Source organism: Equus caballus, chromosome 5 (assembly GCF_041296265.1).
Source record: "Equus caballus isolate H_3958 breed thoroughbred chromosome 5, TB-T2T, whole genome shotgun sequence".
Lineage (NCBI taxonomy): Eukaryota > Metazoa > Chordata > Mammalia > Perissodactyla > Equidae > Equus > Equus caballus.
Window position 1 is genome coordinate 90,300,465 of NC_091688.1, and position 17,704 is coordinate 90,318,168.

The 17,704-nt window shown below is 34.7% G+C and overlaps 2 protein-coding genes across 38 annotated transcripts in view; one reads left to right on the forward strand and one right to left on the reverse strand.

Moving 5' to 3' along the window:
* The window catches only part of FUBP1 (far upstream element binding protein 1), a 34,216-nt gene extending 29,313 nt beyond the window's left edge, over positions 1-4,903 (forward strand). For 8 of the 23 annotated variants that reach the window (XM_023641804.2, XM_070268789.1, XM_070268787.1 and 5 more), the window contains one exon: positions 25-526. In XM_023641804.2, coding sequence (XP_023497572.1) covers positions 25-66 — 42 coding nt within the window. In that variant the 3' untranslated portion in view covers positions 67-526. Of the gene's footprint in view, positions 1-24; positions 527-1,379; positions 3,270-3,303 lie in introns of those variants that run through there. The other 15 variants (XM_023641809.2, XM_023641812.2, XM_070268788.1 and 12 more) reach the window with 6 other exon arrangements.
* Positions 4,904-4,944: 41 nt separating this feature from the next.
* NEXN (nexilin F-actin binding protein) overlaps positions 4,945-17,704 on the reverse strand; it is a 43,685-nt gene continuing 30,925 nt past the window's right edge. For 13 of the 15 annotated variants that reach the window (XM_023641796.2, XM_023641799.2, XM_023641793.2 and 10 more), the window contains 5 exons: positions 14,509-14,706; positions 11,691-11,912; positions 6,694-6,879; positions 6,062-6,419; positions 4,945-5,967 (listed from right to left, as the gene is read on the reverse strand). In XM_023641796.2, the coding sequence (XP_023497564.2) occupies positions 5,954-5,967; positions 6,062-6,419; positions 6,694-6,879; positions 11,691-11,912; positions 14,509-14,706 (978 nt within the window). In that variant the 3' untranslated portion in view covers positions 4,945-5,953. Of the gene's footprint in view, positions 6,420-6,693; positions 6,880-11,690; positions 11,913-14,508; positions 14,707-17,704 lie in introns of all 15 variants that reach the window. The other 2 variants (XM_023641797.2, XM_023641794.2) reach the window with 1 other exon arrangement.

A 17,704-nucleotide genomic window follows, 5' to 3' on the forward strand; every position in this document is an offset into this window, starting at 1 on the left:
TAAAAATAAATTTTTTTCCCCCAGGGATTTGCAAATCATGCAAGAAGCCACCACCATTTATATTAACCAGTTTTCTTTCTTAAAGGATTCACTCCTGAGTTAGCTCCATTTAAAGGATTTTCTTTAACTTTTTGTGTATTTCTTATGTATCTCTTCTGCACAGGGCCAATAATAAGAAGTGGACAATACAGTATTTGCTTCATTGTGTGGGGGAAAAAAACCTTTGTTAAATATATGGATGCAGACGACTTGATGAAGATCTTAATTTTGTTTTTGGTTTAAAATAGTGTTTTTTTTTTTTGAATATGTACAAAATATCTATCACTACTGATAGGAGGTTAATATTTCTGTGTAGAAATGAAAATTGGTTTGTTTTTAGTATTTAGTGTAGATGTACACATTCCAGCAAATGTATTTGCAATTATTATGTGGTCAATGCTTTGTGATATAAATGTACTTTTTCAATGTATACTTTCACTTTTAAAATGCCTGTTTTGTGCTTTACAATAAATGATATGAAACCTCCTGTGTCGGTAAGTTGGATATGTGGGTATTTAAAGGATTCATAATTTCTTAGCAATGATAAATTAAGATACATATACACAAATATATAAGCTTTCCCCGTGAAATATTAATTGAGTTTTTAAACACTGGCATGTTTTTTCCCCCTTGCAGTATAGTAGTAGATTGGAGGATCTTTTCCATTTATTGTATTTGGCTGTTTCAGCACAAGTAATCCTGATATCTTCATTTTTTTTCCTTCTGTTTGATTAAAAACTGCATGTGTGTACAATGATCTTTTGGCATACTTCCATTGCATTAACAGTGAAATTTCCTTTTATACATGACCACTGTTTCAGACCTGTACTGCTGCTATAACAGTTAACCTTTCTGTTCTTAATTTGATAATTACTTGATTTCCAAGACTGTTTCAGCATAACTAATTTTAAACAGTTTTCGGATAGTGAATATGAGTAGTCTAATAAGAACAGTTTTCTCATGTTAAAGCAACTCTTTCAATGTATACAATATTAGTGTGTTTCTTTCTAAATTTAGGGTAGAAAAGTGAATAGTATGCAAAAGTATAGTTACAGTGCATCTGCCATTGAAACATTATTGGGGTATGAAAATGTTCAAGCTTTTTTTTCTCTTTTTGCAGTATAGATAAGCTTTGTTTTATAAATGCACAAGTCCAATCATTGAATCAACTTAAATTTTTTATGTACTTGAAATCATTTTATTCTCTATAACACTCATGCTGAAGTTTTGATATTTTGTTGAAATCCTTTGTTTTACTCTTTGCATATTTGTTGGCTCTTTGCATATTAATATATTAGACTCCATGCAAATACAGTCTGTCTTGCCATTGTCTGTTGAAGTGCAGGTTTGATCCAGCCAGTATAGAACTAGCTCTGTAGGGGTGAGGAGGACTGTGCTGTGTATCATCCTTGATTGTGTTCCTTCAAGGAGCATTGCACTGTAAGTACATCAGAATGACAAATTGATGAACTGCAACAGTGTCTTTTTGTCAATGTTCCACATAATGTAAATGCCGTACTTTGTGTGAATATTATGCTGGAATACAGTGCTGACATCTTGGAAAACCATAACTGCTTCTTAATTTAACATAGAATATAATACATAGGTCTGTATTTTTTTTTAAGTGAGCTTAATGGGTAAGTATTTTTGATATGCTTTAGCTATAGCTAAAGAAAACTGATCTTTAACAAAGTTGAATAGTATTACTCATTGGTGCTCCTAAAATATATTGTTTTTCAGTGTAAAATATGCATATCTTATATATTAACATGAAAGACTTGAAATGTATCAGACAGAAGTGATTTTCAGTTTGCAAATATTAAGCAATGTAGCAGTTTTAACACCATTTCATAAATATGTATTCTTTCATTGGTGGGGAGCACCATTTTGTGTTCTGAATATACTATAAAGGAAGATGTACAAGGACATAAATGTTGAGATAACCTATAGGGTAGCAGTACAGTTCATTGTAGATATTTTGAAATGTTTTGATTGTTTTATAGAACCTAGAGTGACTTCCCTTACCCTTTTTTAGATATGGATATGTAGTTCTAGTTTGAAGTTTAATAGTTAAGGAGTTATCTGTTATCTTTAAGAGTAGGGTATTGACATGAACAATTTCAGTATTTTGCATGATACTGTTTTATAGATGACCTTTTAGGAAAGTGGTGCATTTATTAATTAAACTGAAGAAATAGTTCAGTTGGAGTCAGTATCATAACTCACAAATTGGAGGCTGTTGATTTTGATTCATTTAAGGTTTAAAATCTTTATTAATTGCAAACAGTGCAATTATTTATACTTCACAGTGCCTTCCCAGACCTTCCACCTTAGGTTCTGCTGCAAAAAGCAACAGGTAAGCACAACCTAAGGACATATATAAATAATATTTCAGTACATTAATGTTGTCCCTGTGAGGTTTTTGTGGTTGTGTATTCAAAAGCAATCTGCTACTGCTTCCCCAAAATGTATTCTGTTATTTATGCTACCATTTCAGTGGAAAGTCTGTAAGTTGTTCAAACAACTGTTTACATTTCTGGGTAATGTTTTTTACTTTAATTTTTTTTATTAAAACAAGAAAAAAGAAATGATGAGTAGATTGCTGCTGTAATTGAACTACATCCAAACTTTTTGTAATCTTTTCCCAAATATAGAAGAATTGTTAAAAATTAAAGGACAGTTACATAGTTTTCAAGATTTAGGAAATCACTTGGTCAGAAACTTCAACAGCCTTCACAATCTGTTTATGATTGACAGGATATTTTCTTTGTCCTCCAAAGCTATGGAGTCTTTATTTTTTCTTATTCTTGAACTAATTCAGTAGGGACGTTATGGGTTAGAGTTTTATTACTTTTTTTTTTTTTTTTAGCCAATTCAGTTTTCATAACTTATATACACTGAAAAAGGAAAAAATGTAAGGAATACTGGCAGTATGTTTTCATAAAAGGCATGTGCATTAGTGAAATGTTAACTGTATAGCAAATAACCTTTCATAATCTGTATAGCAACCAATATTTTTCTGATTTATAATACTTTAATAACTGACGCTGCACTTACTTTATTTTTTGCCAGTTTAAAATGTTTGTGTGTTCTTATAGATGATTTTAACTGGTACATATTTTGAGTTAAGATGAATGTATTAGAGCAGCATCGTATCAGTTTTGTTTATTCGATTTCTAAAATGTGCTGATCCTTTTAAAACTCCTGCTTATCTCTACAACAAAGAAAAATATTCAAAAATACTGCCTTCATTTTCACACACAGTGCTGAAGATGCTGCAAGCACCAAATCATAGCTCATAAAATCAGGTCCTGAGATAGTTACCCATAAAGAGGAATCCTTTGAGTGTATGCCATTGGTGAGCCGATGAGCATGGACCGTAGAAGGGCTCAATGTAGAAGGTAAAATTGGCAAATCATAATTGAGAAATATGAAATGTATTCCCATACATAATATGGTATAGGGTGTAATGTACCTGCTTTTTTATCACTTTTCATTTTAAAGTGCTATTCACTTGATCTTAAATGTTCAATGAACTGTTAAATTTCATAAGTTATGTAGTTACTGCACCACATTTATGTGTGTGCATATGCGTGTTTTAATAGTCAATGATAGGTATGTTATGATTGATAATATAAAAAGAGCTCTTTGAACTTTAAGAGCTTGTCAAGTTTTGGTTAGTTGTAGTTTGCATTTTTATAAAAGAAAATATAAATGAATGCTAATAGATATTGGGGCATTGTTTCTATCTCATGAAAATCTTTTTGTTCATTACCATAAGCCTTCACTGATACTGCAAGCATTTTTTATATGGCGCTAATCTTAACCTTGAAATAAATGGAAAGCAGAAAAGGTGAGCCAGTTGATTTGAATGCAGTGGATGTTAGGAGTGGTAGAAACAATGTTTAGATTGAAATTGAACTGATTTATTTTATTTAGCACTTAAAAAACTTGACAATGTGTTTTGTTTTTGTTTTGTTTTTTAAGATATCTTAGTGTGGTGATACTTGGAATTCTTATGGTTTGATGTTTCTTTTAGAAATGAGAAGTATACTTTTATTTTTAATTAATGAAAATGGTTTTAATACTAAAACTAATGATTTAATACTAGTTGTTTATAAACATTGTAAAATATATCCTTAGACAAATACCTTGGTAGTTAATTCATAAGGGTCGGTTTGGGTAGGAGTAGCAGAGTACCTTAAGAGGGAAATAGGAATATATTCAGAAGTGATAACATTTCATTTGTTTGAATGCTCTGCCAGGAGAACCAGTTCCACCTGCAAAGTTATCTTTTGTCTAGAATAAGGATGTTGAAATTACTAATCAATGAGGATGTCTTATTTTTATTTTCTGAAAATTCTGCCTCATTTTAAAATGTATTTTAACAATACTTAAAGATAATTTTGACTCTGAAAATAACCTTATTTTTTGTTTAGTCACTTGAGTTTTCTTGCCACAGTATAAACTTCTGAGGGATTTTTTAAATTGGTGCTTTTACGAAGCAAATAAATCCCAGGGTTTTATTTTCTTCAGTGATACCCCTATAGAAACTCTTAAATGTATTTGCGCATATATATATATATTTTTTCTTATGCATGCTCGATGCATTTTCGTCCTGAGAAAAGTGTTCTCTACAGAAACTACCCGTGTGTAAAAAGAAGATTGGCTTAAAATGGCTACTGTGATGGGAACAGTGTCTTAGGGAGATGCAGCTTGGACTTGAGGTAAATTGAATACTTTACAAACTGTGGTTTAGAGTTTGCTTTAATGACATTGTATGTAAAAGGGCACATGATTGCTGTAATTTTGTATTGATTATGGTTTCCTCAATAAAAAAATAAATGTACGTTGATGCATATTATTAAGGGAGTGTTTTGTCTTTTTTAAAAAACACTGACAGACTTTTTTTTAATACAGAAGTTACTTTATTACGGATTTACATTGTAAAATAAAGTTGTCTTCCAGAAAATTAAAATATAAAACAACTTGATAATAGAACATGGTAGCTAATTATTTACAAACTCATTTTAAAGACCAGAATTTAAAATTGAAGATTGTGCTGTTTTTCCCCTAAATCTCTTAGATTTCCTAAATCCTCTTAGATCTTGAAATTCTTGATTATGTTGAAACTGTTTTCTTCTGCATGAATTATTAATACAACGTTTTCTCATTAAAATATAATTTTTCAGGCAAGGTCACCACATAAATTTTCTTTATAAGTTTGAATGTGTATTACACTCATTTGAGAAGTACATGTTTAATATTCTCAACACTCAGAATTCTGTAGGCAGTGGTTTCCATCAAATTTTCTCTGGCAGTTCCTTAAAAGTCTCATTTAATTGTTTTTTGTTTTTCTCCATGTTCCCCCTTTCCTATAAAAGGAATGACACCCCTCCCCCCTCGTATGTCTGGTTCAGAAAGACTGAAACTACAACACCAAAATGACGTACTACTAAGGAAAAAAGCCCACTCAAATCAATATTGGTTCCAAATTCATTGTCTCAGCTATTTCATACTATTTTTAGGTGTAAATAGCTCATAAATGTTAATCTTTCATGCAAAATAATGTGTTCTATTTGTGATTTTTTAATATAATTACTTTGAATTTACGGGAAATACACAGCCTTTGTAATAGGTTCTGATAGAATAATTGAATGAATTTCCCACTTTCCCCCATTAAATACACATTAGCTTCTACTGCATAATATGGCGATGAATCTGGTGCTCATTTGGAAAGGAAGAAGGTATCATTCTTTAGATGAGCTTGTGTTTGAAGACTTATGAAAAGGAATAAGAAGTCAACACAGTGGCACTTCTGGTTTCCTTTTTTGGCCCCGCCACAGAAAGATGGATGTAGTAAGAAAGTCGGAGAGAGAGAGAGAGAGAAAGTTCCAGGGAGAGGGAAGGGGAGCTAGTAGTCGTCAGCTAAAAAAAGAGAAGAAGAAAAGTGATTTTTTTTTTAGAGGAAAAAATTTTAAATAGAATAAAAGTTCTACACTAAAAAGTGATTAATTCTTACTTTCAATGGTAAGAATACAGGTACTAGCGGCAGACCCTTTATTGTTGACCGCTTTACACATATACTCTCCTTCATCTTCTGGGAAAGTTTCTGGTAAATAAAGGCAGTAAGTTTCTCCTCTTTCAATATATTGATAGTCTTCTCCATCCTGCAGTATTTCTCCTTCAAACCACCAGGTAATTTCTGGTTTGGGTTCTCCTGTTACTTTAACAGTAAATCTAACTGGCTCACTGTCTACAACCGATGTGTTTTTTAGAGGCTTTTTGAACCACGGAGCTCCTGATCTGGTTTGCTCTTCATCTTCAATAGTGGTGCCATTCATGATGCTACTCTCTTCTTCTTCCTCCTCTTCTCTTTTCTAAATTAAAATAAATGCATTCAAGTTGGCACTTATACTATAGCATTTTCAGGACAGTGAGTTAGTCATAGAATTGAAAGCAAATGTGTTTTGATTTTTTCTAAAGTAAAGAATATGTAAGTATGCTTACTACAAAGTGTACTTTACAACACATTCCAGTGACTTGAAAGCTATTAAAATGTTTTTTGTTTTTGTTTTTTATCCCTCCTCATATAAAACTGCATGATTTTTAAGAGAGCATCTTTGGAAAATAAAGGATATATAAGCCCCATACCTTTTGTAGTGCTGCATCAATCTCCTTTTGCTCAAATTGCATGCGTAGCAACTTTTGTTCTTCAATTCTTCTTTGTTCTTCTTCTTCTCTTGCCTTAGCCATTCGTTCAAATCTAGCTTTCATATTTACTTTATGAGTAAACGGAGCCTCACTTTTTTTTGCAGGCTTGATATCAACATCTTCTTCCTTTAAGAAGTGGGCCAAGGATAAGAATTGCTTGTTTTCTAAAAACCAACCAGAACTAAAGGTGTCATTTACAGGCACAAAATAATTAACATGTTTAGTGAGCGTATTTTGTGCTACACTGCAGACATGGAGATTTCCGCTATCCCTCAATTTGGGAAAGCTAAAGAGAAAAGACATTCTCTTAACAATTGGAATCCCTTTTTCCCAGTGTAAAGATCACACAATATCACGAGTCCCAGTGTATTTATTTGCCCAACCAGCTCTCAGTGCCTGGTTGATAGTGCTGAATAACAGAAAAGGGTAGGGATACTATACATTGTGACAATTGTTAACATACTCCTTCTCGCAAGAGTCCCCATATCTTCACCCTACTACATCATACAGAGAATGCAATTTCTGTTTTATTTCCCACTTCATGATTTTCTTCCTCACCCTTCTTAGTTGACAACTGTCTTTGAGATGAATTCCATCCAACAATTTATTGATGGTCAAATGGCAGAGAAGAGTGTGTAGGTGGAAAAAATGGAAAGACAAGTGTCGAAAGAGGCAATGGCTGGAACTTGGGGAAGTCACTGAGGTAAAGTATGATTGCAAGTCATCTATTTAGGGATGAAAGTTGGAAGCCATTGGAAATAAATGAGTAATTTAAGAGCAGTTTCAACTGTCAAAGTGTTGAGTCTATAAAACCAATTTGGTGCTGATGAGGTCACTCTGGCCTTTGAGAACAGTTTTTGTAGAGGACGGTACGGTTAATTCATGGTTTCTCAAGTACTCTAGTTGTAGTTGACTCTTGGTTTCTAAGCTGCTTAGGTTTTTGTGCGTCTATCTGGAAATGTTACCATTTATATTTCACAGTACTATGAGGAAATTGCTTCAGGGTACCACATCCAACTGAATAAAGAAAATTTTGAAACAAGCTGTAAAACAATTGCCTATATAAGAAAATCTTGGTTCATGGATGTAGAACGAGGAGTTAGAGTAAGTTGGGTAGTTTTTCTGGTTCTCCTGAATCAGATTTTTCATTTTATGTTGGAAAATCCTAGAACATGAGACACAACCAGATACCTAATGGGTGAATTCTATTTGTGCCATTATTTACCTTCAGTTGATAAACATAATGCCTGACTACAGTTATTGCTAATCAGCAATATGATTGCTTTATTATACTTAAAAGACTAAAAAGTAAATGTTAAACAATAGTTTGCTTACTGCAGTTTTATCTCAGGTTTATCTGAGGCTTACATGAGAAAAGGACCTCTCTGTTCACACTATACAGTCAATTTTATTCTTTGCTTAACCAAATGAATCTTCAAGATAGGATATTTCAGCAGGTTTAATAACTGCTATTCTGACTGAATCCCTCCCAGTTAATAAGTTGCCTTGTGGATTTTAGAGTAAACGCTTGTGCAAATTCATAACTGTTATTTAGCTATCTTAAACCTGCCTTTAGAAAATAAATTCGGTAAGTAAAATTCCTCATAAGCTAACTGGGAGAAAGTTTATGAACAGTCAGTTGTTAACTATAATTTTGCCTTTTCTTGAATCTCTGAAAAACAAGGTTAAAAATGTTTCTGGGAAATGAATCTACTAAGAGTCGTGTTAAAGGGAATGATTTTTGTTCTCTAGGTGCATTCTTAGATAGGGAATTGATTTCCCCAGCACATGAATAATAAAAGCAGCACAATTGGGTAGTGAATTTGAGATAAAAGGGAGCATAAGGAATGGTTTTGGCATACACCTTACTGGAAAATCTAACTTTAGAAAGTCAAACACTATAAGACAATTAAGTGATTTAAGAAGTACCAAATGAGTGATACAGGTTAAGGGCTAAGGAGCTGGGGTGGAATTCTTTGATTAGGAAAGGTTGCATGAATGAGTTAGGCCTTGAAAGATGTCTGGAATATAAACAGAAGACCTCTTCAACATTGACATTTTCTAAAGGAGGGAACCGGACATGGTCAAATGGGAATGGGGGGGGCGGGGTCCTACTCTGGAAGTTGATTGCACTCAATACCAAAAATTGTGCCAACACAAGTTTTCAAAGGAAATCTCAATGACCCTCTAGAGGGATATGATAGGAGGGATGTCAACATTCTTCACAGGAAACTCCATTCAGGACATTCTCAGGGGTTACAGGAGATAAGCCATGTCCTAATCTCATATCCTTTTATACAAAAGAGAGCCAGTAATAGCAATACAACAAGAGTTGACCTACCTCATTTCTTTTATTATCATCTTACCTACATATTTTGTAGAGCTAGGTATGACTGCTCTGAGGTTTCTCTACCTTTAACAAAAAAAAAGAAGCAAGTGCGTACTGATTGAACCTTTCTTTGCCTTCTGTGATCCATTTATCTCTAAAGAATCAACTGATCTATGGCCATCTATACATTAAATGTTGGTGTTCTCCGGGGTTGTATCATTCACCTTCGAACTATTAAACTCTAAGAATGGCTTTGCTTCTATACTTTGAAATAGTATCTAAAAAAGTTACAATCTAGCTCCTGCCTCTCACCTGAGCTCTGCACTTATGTTTGAGACTGCCTTTCCCTTATCCACATATAGCTCAAACTTCACATGGCCAAAACAATTGATTCACCCCACCTCTCCAGACCTGAATTCTCTGTGGCATCATCTAGTTTCCCTGGTAATCTTGAAATAATGTTAGGCTCAGCAACCACCTCTCCATAAACAACCTGTTACTGAGTTTTGTTAAATTTGGGTTCATTTTTCTCCCTTGATTCCAACTTCATGCCCTTGTGCCTGTCTTCCAGTTCATCCTCCAGGATCCCAGAATTCTTTTATAAACAAACGTTTTATCACTCTGTTCTAAAACTTAAACCTTCTTCCCCGATCATGGGCCCTGCAAAGTTAAAAATGCCCTCATCAGCTAGCCACAACCTACTTTCCCAGCTTTTTATTCTATCACCCATTATTCTATGAACCTTGCCTTTGAACCTATTTGCCACTCCCCAGATAAATGTTTACCTTTGTGTTGACTCACATTATCCCTCCAATCTGGAATGCTTCCCCTCTTTAACTGCAACTTCTATTCAACCTTCATAGCTTAAATTTCATTTTCTCAGCCCTGTTAAACCTCTCCTAGGAATATTGACTCTGCCCTATTTGATCCAGTAAACACTAAATATATAACTCCTATTTTAGCACTTATAACAATTATAATTATTTTCATCTCATTAGGCTGATGGCCTATTATATGCACTTTTATGTACCCAAAACTTAATACAGGCCACAACATAGAAGATGTGAAAAACAGCCATGGTGTTTGCTTTTAGCAATGACAAAGTGGTGTATCTACAACTAGCCCAGGCACTAGGTCCTTATGTTTTAGTGTTGCACAAAGTTCAGATGCATATCAATTTGATTGATGGATATCTGGATGTTCCACAGCATGTCTATTTGTCTAAAATAGCTTGTGACCTCTTTTCCTTCCTAACTCCTTTATTCCCATATTGCCTTATGTTCATGTGTACCAGGTACTTTGATCACTTCCTCTCCCTCTCTTCCTCTCCACCACCATCCCCAAGTCTTGCCAGTTTTGTATCCTACATATTTATCTGTCCTCTCCATTCCAGCCCTGGTTCAAATCCTAATCAATCAGGCCCTCTCTGACCACCCTGTACAAAATAGTACCACATACTCTCTATTTCCCTTGCCCTGCTTTGTTAATCCCCATAGCTTTTATTTACTACCCAATAATTGTTTTCCACACACCCCCCAAGTTAGATTCTAAACACTACATGAGCAAGGGCTGCAGGTTTATTCACCAATGTACTCCCAGTGTTCAGAACAATCCCTAGAACTTAGTAGGCATTCAAATAATTTTTTAATGCATGAATCTAAAACCATCTTTAGCTTCAGCATGGTCTAGCTATAAAGAAGACTATTTGTTAATATCAGCCCACGTTTTAAAAATTCCTTCTATGCATGGCATTTAAGACCCATGGTCATCTCACGTGTGTTTGCATCTTCATCATTATCTTTTGCTGATCTTGCACTCTGCTTTCCTCAATAATAGTGAATTGCTTATAGTCCAGAGAATTTGCACATAATTTCTTCATTGTATCTTTTTATTCACAGTATCCTCTGAAGGCCCTCCCAACTTCCCACACCTGTTTTTACTAGTTGAATATTTGATGAAAATGCATTTTTAGAAGAATATAGGTTAAATGCTGTTAAATATTATTAAATGGTAATTCTGGCAGAAAAAAAAATTTTCCAGATCCTATTTAAACCAGTATTGATAATCACAGAAGTAGTCTTTAAGCTGGAAGGGACATTACAAGTCATCTAGTAATTGCCTCCTTATTTTACATATGGAGGTACTTCAAAGTCATGTCATCTGAATTCTGATTTTGGCTCTGCCATTGAATTATTGGCATGACTTTGAGCAGATCATATAGGCTTTGTTGGCCTCATCTTTAAATAAGAAAGTATAATAATCTCTGAATTATACAAAGAATAATCTCGAGTTTACCTCGAATATACACTGGTTCTACTGATTCAAACTGAAACTAATGCCAATAAATACTTTTGAACTATTTTTCTAGAGTGAACCATTTGATGTTCACTATAGGCTTTAATTCTGATAAAAGTCATTTTGAAATAATGCTAGAGTGGGGAAATCTTTTAAAGTCTCTTAAGATTTTAATGTGCTTTTGCTATTTAGTTTCCAGATTATAATATATACCTAGGGTTAACTGTAAGTACCAAAACTTTAAAATAAGTCAATGTTATTTCTGAGTTCATTATCATTACTGTACACCACAACTAAGTTAAATATAGTATACCTCATGAAAGTTTTCTGCTTCCCGCTCTTTAATTTCAAGGTCAATCGCTCTTCTTCTTGCTCGTTCTTCTTCTATCTTTTTCTGTATTTCTTTTTCAGACAATTGTCCAATTTTTTCAAACTTGCTTTTTAGATTTTTAGCTTGAATAGAGCCACTTCTTTTCAATTTGATTAATTCTTCATATTCCCTGCTCAGCTCAAAGGTTTCATTTTCTTCCTCTTCCTTCAAAAAATTTAAGATTTTTATATATTAAATACCAAGAACCAGTTTGCACAGTAACCCATCCAAAAAGTGTTCACCATTTCTTATTTGAAGCCAAAAATTAAGGTTAAAAAAATCTCCCTAAACACAATACCTTAATTTACTAATTAAAAGTAGTGCTACAAATTTAAGACTTAGATAACATTTCATTTAAAATATCATTTCATTAGAGAATGTGGCTCAAAACCTCACTGAATGTTCCATTATAACCTGCTCAAACTAAAATATCAATGTCAAGATTAGCTTTTACTAGGAGTTGTAGGAAGATCTTTGTTTAGGGGAAGGTGAAGAAATGTAATTGAAAGAACACTGGGCTAGGAGGCAGATACAAGTTCTAGTTTTGACTGACAATGTGTGGCCTTTTGCCTGGTCACTTAATGCTGGATGTAATTTTTTCATCTCTATATATAGCCAGAGTATTTCTAAAATTCCTCCTGTCTTTGATGATAGTCTAATAAAGTTAAATACAACTCTTACTACTCAAATTAACTGAATTAAGCATTTCTACAGATACAGTCATTTTGCTACATATCACTTGTAATGTCAATTTTATATTCTGCCAAGAAAGATAGGAAAGGAGTCAACCAAAACTGGGCTCCCATTCTTTATACTATTTTTTCTTGAATACTTTTTATTCAGGTTCCTTTTCCCTTGCCTTTTCACAATCTGTCATTACTAGTTCTTTGTATACTTCTTACACCAAACCCTAATCGCACTATATGGAGTGTAAAATATTGCAATTATTCCTGGTATACTTCTGGAGAAGACCTAGAGTTCTAGGCAGAGGGAGAAAAAATTGGGGTAAGGGGGAATCACAGTGGATGATGTGACATGAGGCTTAATTTCTTGATTCCACAAAGGGGAAGAAAAGAAAACATTCCTTTATACTACCTCCAATTTTTGGTCTATGTGGCAATTCCTAAAATACCAGAAAGTAACAAATTTATGATATACATTGTGTTACAGTGGTTCCCAAATCACTGTGATGAAAATCAATGATCGAACTAATTGACTACAGTCTAGGTGATCTTGGGATTGGCTTGCTACTTGCTTGAAAACGCCCAGACATAGTGAGGTAAGTCACTCAATAGCACCAGAATGTCTGACAGTTACACACTGCGGTATATTAGTTAGATTACATCTCAGTAGCATACTAAAATATATTCTAATTTAGAAGTTAGTTTTTCTAGACAGATAATTCATTTTCAGCTTCCTTTATAAAATAAACTCTATTACATTTTTTTTAATTTTGAGGCTAGACTTTGAATTATTTTCCTACAGCATATTCATGATATTTTATTATTACCATATACTTATACAGCATTTATAGTCTCTTGGTCGCCTAGGGCAAGGAAGTAAATATCCCCACAGGCCCACTGCCCCAACTCTTGAAAAAGAGACAACTTCTAAGAGACTGTAACCTCTGCATAGAAACCCACTCAGTTCCTAGATAAGGAGTTGGCAAGGGAGCCCCACCAAGTCGCCTGCCAAAAATGCCATGTCACTGCCAGTCCAAGGCTGGGACAGCCACTGCTCACTTGGCCCCAAGTCACAGGGCTGTGCACTGATGCCCGACCCTGCCAGGCCCCTGCGCCAGAGGCTAAGGGTTAGGGTAGGATGCTGATGCTGGCCCACTCCCTCTCCCACCTACACAACTAGTTGGCCATCCAGATAGAGGGCAGCAGCGTCCAGGGGCAGGAAAGAGAAGGTTAGACAGGCCTTGGCACATCAGAAGGTGGAAGAGGCTTGCTGAGAACCCACTGTGGGGAAGCAAGGACATAGCAGAAGGTGAGCCAAGGCTCCAAGACTCTAGTGCATGCTCCATTGTCCAATCAGCTTTCACTTACAACACACAAATTCAAAGATAAAATTATTAAAAATTTCAAAATGGCAGCCTCAGAGCATTAAACCCTAAGTGCGGCCTTTCTGAACATAGGATCCTGTGAGGGCACAAGCTGATGTTCCTGAAGCTGGCCCTGTACAGACAGTCTATATTTGTGTGTGGTGTGTGTATGTGTTTAATTCATTTCAGTACTAGAGAAATCATACTAAAATATTTAACAGCATCAAAGTTGTATCTCAGAATAATTTAGTAAAATAAATTGATTCAAAGACTTGCCAAACTGATGTTCCTATTAGTATCCATGGTACTACTCTAGTTTTATCTTATTTTGGTTAAATTTATCAATTTAATTCTGTTTGTTTCAAGGAAAATAAGTATAAATGAGTATATTGAGTACTTTAGAACAACAGTTCTCAATCATAACGTAAACATAGTGTAAACACAAATGTGAAGTATATAGAAGAAATACCTACTTAAGGTATTATAGTAATATCTCAGTCACTTGCAATCTTACATATTTTTTAAACTAGCAAGGAAGGAGTAGAGTTACACAGCCTAGAAAGTACAACTAACTATGCTGAAACTTGTACCAAGTGCCTCATTGAGTATACTTTATGTGAATAAAAATACTTAGAAAGTGATTGTAAGGTAATACATGTAAAATACTTAGATTAATAAATACTTGTGGAATATAAATGGATATTAAGATTTTACCTGTCCCATTTCTTGTCTCAGTTGTTCAAACTCCTGTTTTTCCATCTCTAGCTTATGCTTCCGTACCTCCTCTGTTCGTCGTTTTTCTTCTTCCATTTTTTGTTTTAATAATTCTTCAAAGTTAATTTCCAGTTTTCCAGGTGTAAGAGATTCTTGAGAGATTGTTTTATACATCTCTGGGGAGTCATCATCTACTACCTATTTAAAATAATTCTTTTACCACTCTTGCCAGAATTATCCATACTAAAAAGGGATATCACTTGTAGAAACTGTGATTACTTAGATATAAAAGTTTTGCAATGAACTAAAACCAGGAGACCTAAATTCTCTTCTAAAGTATAAAACAATAAACAAGGTAAGAATTATTAGAAAATATAAGATTAAGTTTGGCACACTCCACTTTGGTAGCCTAGGTTCACAGGTTCAGATCCCAGGCATGGACCTAGACCACTTGTCAGCCATGTTGTGGTGGTGACCCACATAAAAAATAGAGGAAGATTGGCAGAGATGTTAGCTCAGGGCTAATCTTCCTCAGGAAAAAAAATATATATATATATAAGATTAAGGTATTTTCTAGTTACAGAGAAATGCTGACCATCTTTTCTCCATTCCAATGAACACAAAGAAATACTGACTTTATACTATCAGTAATTTGAATTAGACAGTAAGATTTCCTAATATCGAGAACACTTTTTAGATTAAAATGAATCCCCATTCTGGCAATTAAAATCAACCATTTCTGTTAAATCATGGTTTTGTCTGAATGAATTAGATAACCCATCATGATCCCTTCATAATCAGGCAAAAAATATCACTCTTGATGCTATGATTTTATTATACTGATTTATTTATTGTCAGGCTAATTAAAAATAAATAATAATAGTTAATACTTACTTAGAGCTTCCAGGTACCATTCTAAGCACTTTATATGTATTAACTTATTTAATCCTGTAATACTATTATTAATATCCCCATTTTATAGATGAGGGAAATGAAGCACTGAAAAGTAACTTGTCCAAAGTCAACACAAATGCTAATGGCAAAGGGGGGAGTCAAAACTTGAAAAGTCTAATAAAATTATAGATAATGATTTAGCCTACTTTTTGTAATTTCATGAATTACATGTCTAGCTGCCAATTAGTTGTGACTGTGGACAAGTTAGCTAGCTTCTCCAAGTCTGAGTTTCTTTGTCTGCGACAACTTTCATAGAGTTGTCATGAGAATTAAATAAAGTTTGGGAGTACTTAGTAGTGTGCCTGACACTACAGTATGCTACCAGATGGCAGTTTTATTATTACATTATCATTCCCTCTATACATACAGGCAATCTCTAGATTAAAAATAGAAACTTTGCTTTTAAACCGTTGACTTGGAATATATTTTACCACAAAAATCAATTACCTAATTCTGTTTTTCTATCCCCTGAAAGTATATACATAAACTTCTGGCCTGAATTGTAACCCTGTGGCTGAAATAGACATAGGAGAAAGAGAGAGGCACAGGGTTATCATTTATTCACTCCAAGTTTTATATATGAAAGCTCTACCACAGAACCAGTTCAACTCAGAAACAATGTTTATATGGTCTTACAATCCAAAAAGTACCAAAAAAATTCTTTTTATTAATATATGAGTTACTGAGCTATAATATGAAGTTACAATACTTGGCCCTGGACAAGAAAACAACATAAATGAAAAAAGAAGTTTCTCTTTCCTGATACAGAAATGTCTCTAGGAAACTAGTGTTGTGGTTTAATGCAGTTTTCCTGCCCTGCACTTTTTCCATTAGTGAATCATGGTAAAAAGGCAGTTTGGGTCTAAAAATCGGCCCCCAGAATTAGACCTCCTGATCTTCACAGCTACTTCTTGTCTACCACTTCTGAACCTTGTTTATTCTCCAAAAATTAAGTGTTTTCACAATGTTTGTAGGGTTTCTAGAAGCCATTTGTAATCAAGGATTACCTCATATTACACATAGGATAGTTTTAATATTACTTATTCGACACACATTTATAGGAAGTTTGTTATACTAGAATGCATTTCTAGTACAGCCACGTAGTTAAAGTTCTTCAAGCTCTGCTTCAGTGGCTTGGGTTCGCAGGTTCGGATCCCGGGCGTGGACCTACCCCACTCACTAGTCATGCTGTTGAGCTATCCCACATACAAAATGGAGGAAGACTGGCACAGATGTTAGCTCAGGGTTGGCTTTCCTCAAGCAAAAAGAGGAAGATTGACAATAAACATAAGTTAGCTCAGGGCCAATCTTCCTCACCAAAAAAAAAGTTTTTGTAATTTTTGGGGCCATCCCTGGTGCCTAGTGGTTAAGTTCAGCACACTCTGCTTCAGTGGCCCAGGTTCAGTTCTCAGGCATGGGCCTACACCACTCATCAGTGGCCATGCTGTGGCTGTGACCCACATAGAAAATAGAGGAAGATTGGCATAGATGCTCAGGGCAAATATTCCTCACCAAAAAAAAAACCATGTTTTTGGATTTTTGCTTAAGGGAAGTAGAAAATTTTTAAGCAAAATAGTAAAGTAATCAGATTTACTTTAAAAAGAAAGAAAGAAAGATCACTCCTGGCTTTACAGAGAAGAATGGATTATAGACAAGAAAGCAAGTTAATTAGGAGTTGGCCTGAGACAAGGGGTAACAGTGACCTTGATTAATAGTGGCAGTGGGAAATGGGGAAAAACTGACAGATTTTTAGAGTGATTTAGGAGGTAGAACAAATCAGACTTAGTGAATGATTTGATGTGAGGCATGAATGAGAAGGTGGAAGTGTTGAAGGCTCCCAAGTTTGTGATTTAAGCATCTGGGTGAGTGATGAAGCCAAATAAACACGTGGATAAATGTGTCTGAAACTCACCCAGACTTAGGAAGAAAGCCAGGTCACATCACTGAAGCCAATTAGAATGTGTCAAGAAGGGGATGCAGCATTCATATGTCAACTTGCTTGAAAATAAAGTTTGTCAGATAGCGGTACATTTTACAAACATTAAAATAGTATAAGAAATAAAAAATTTGTGTTGGGCTGGCCCCGTGGCCGAGTGGTTAAGTTCGCGCGCTCCGCTGCAGGCGGCCCAGTGTTTCGTCAGTTCGAATCCTGGGCGCGGACATGGCACTGCTCATCAGACCACGCTGAGGCAGCGTCCCACATGCCACAACTAGAAGAACCCACAACAAAGAATACACAACT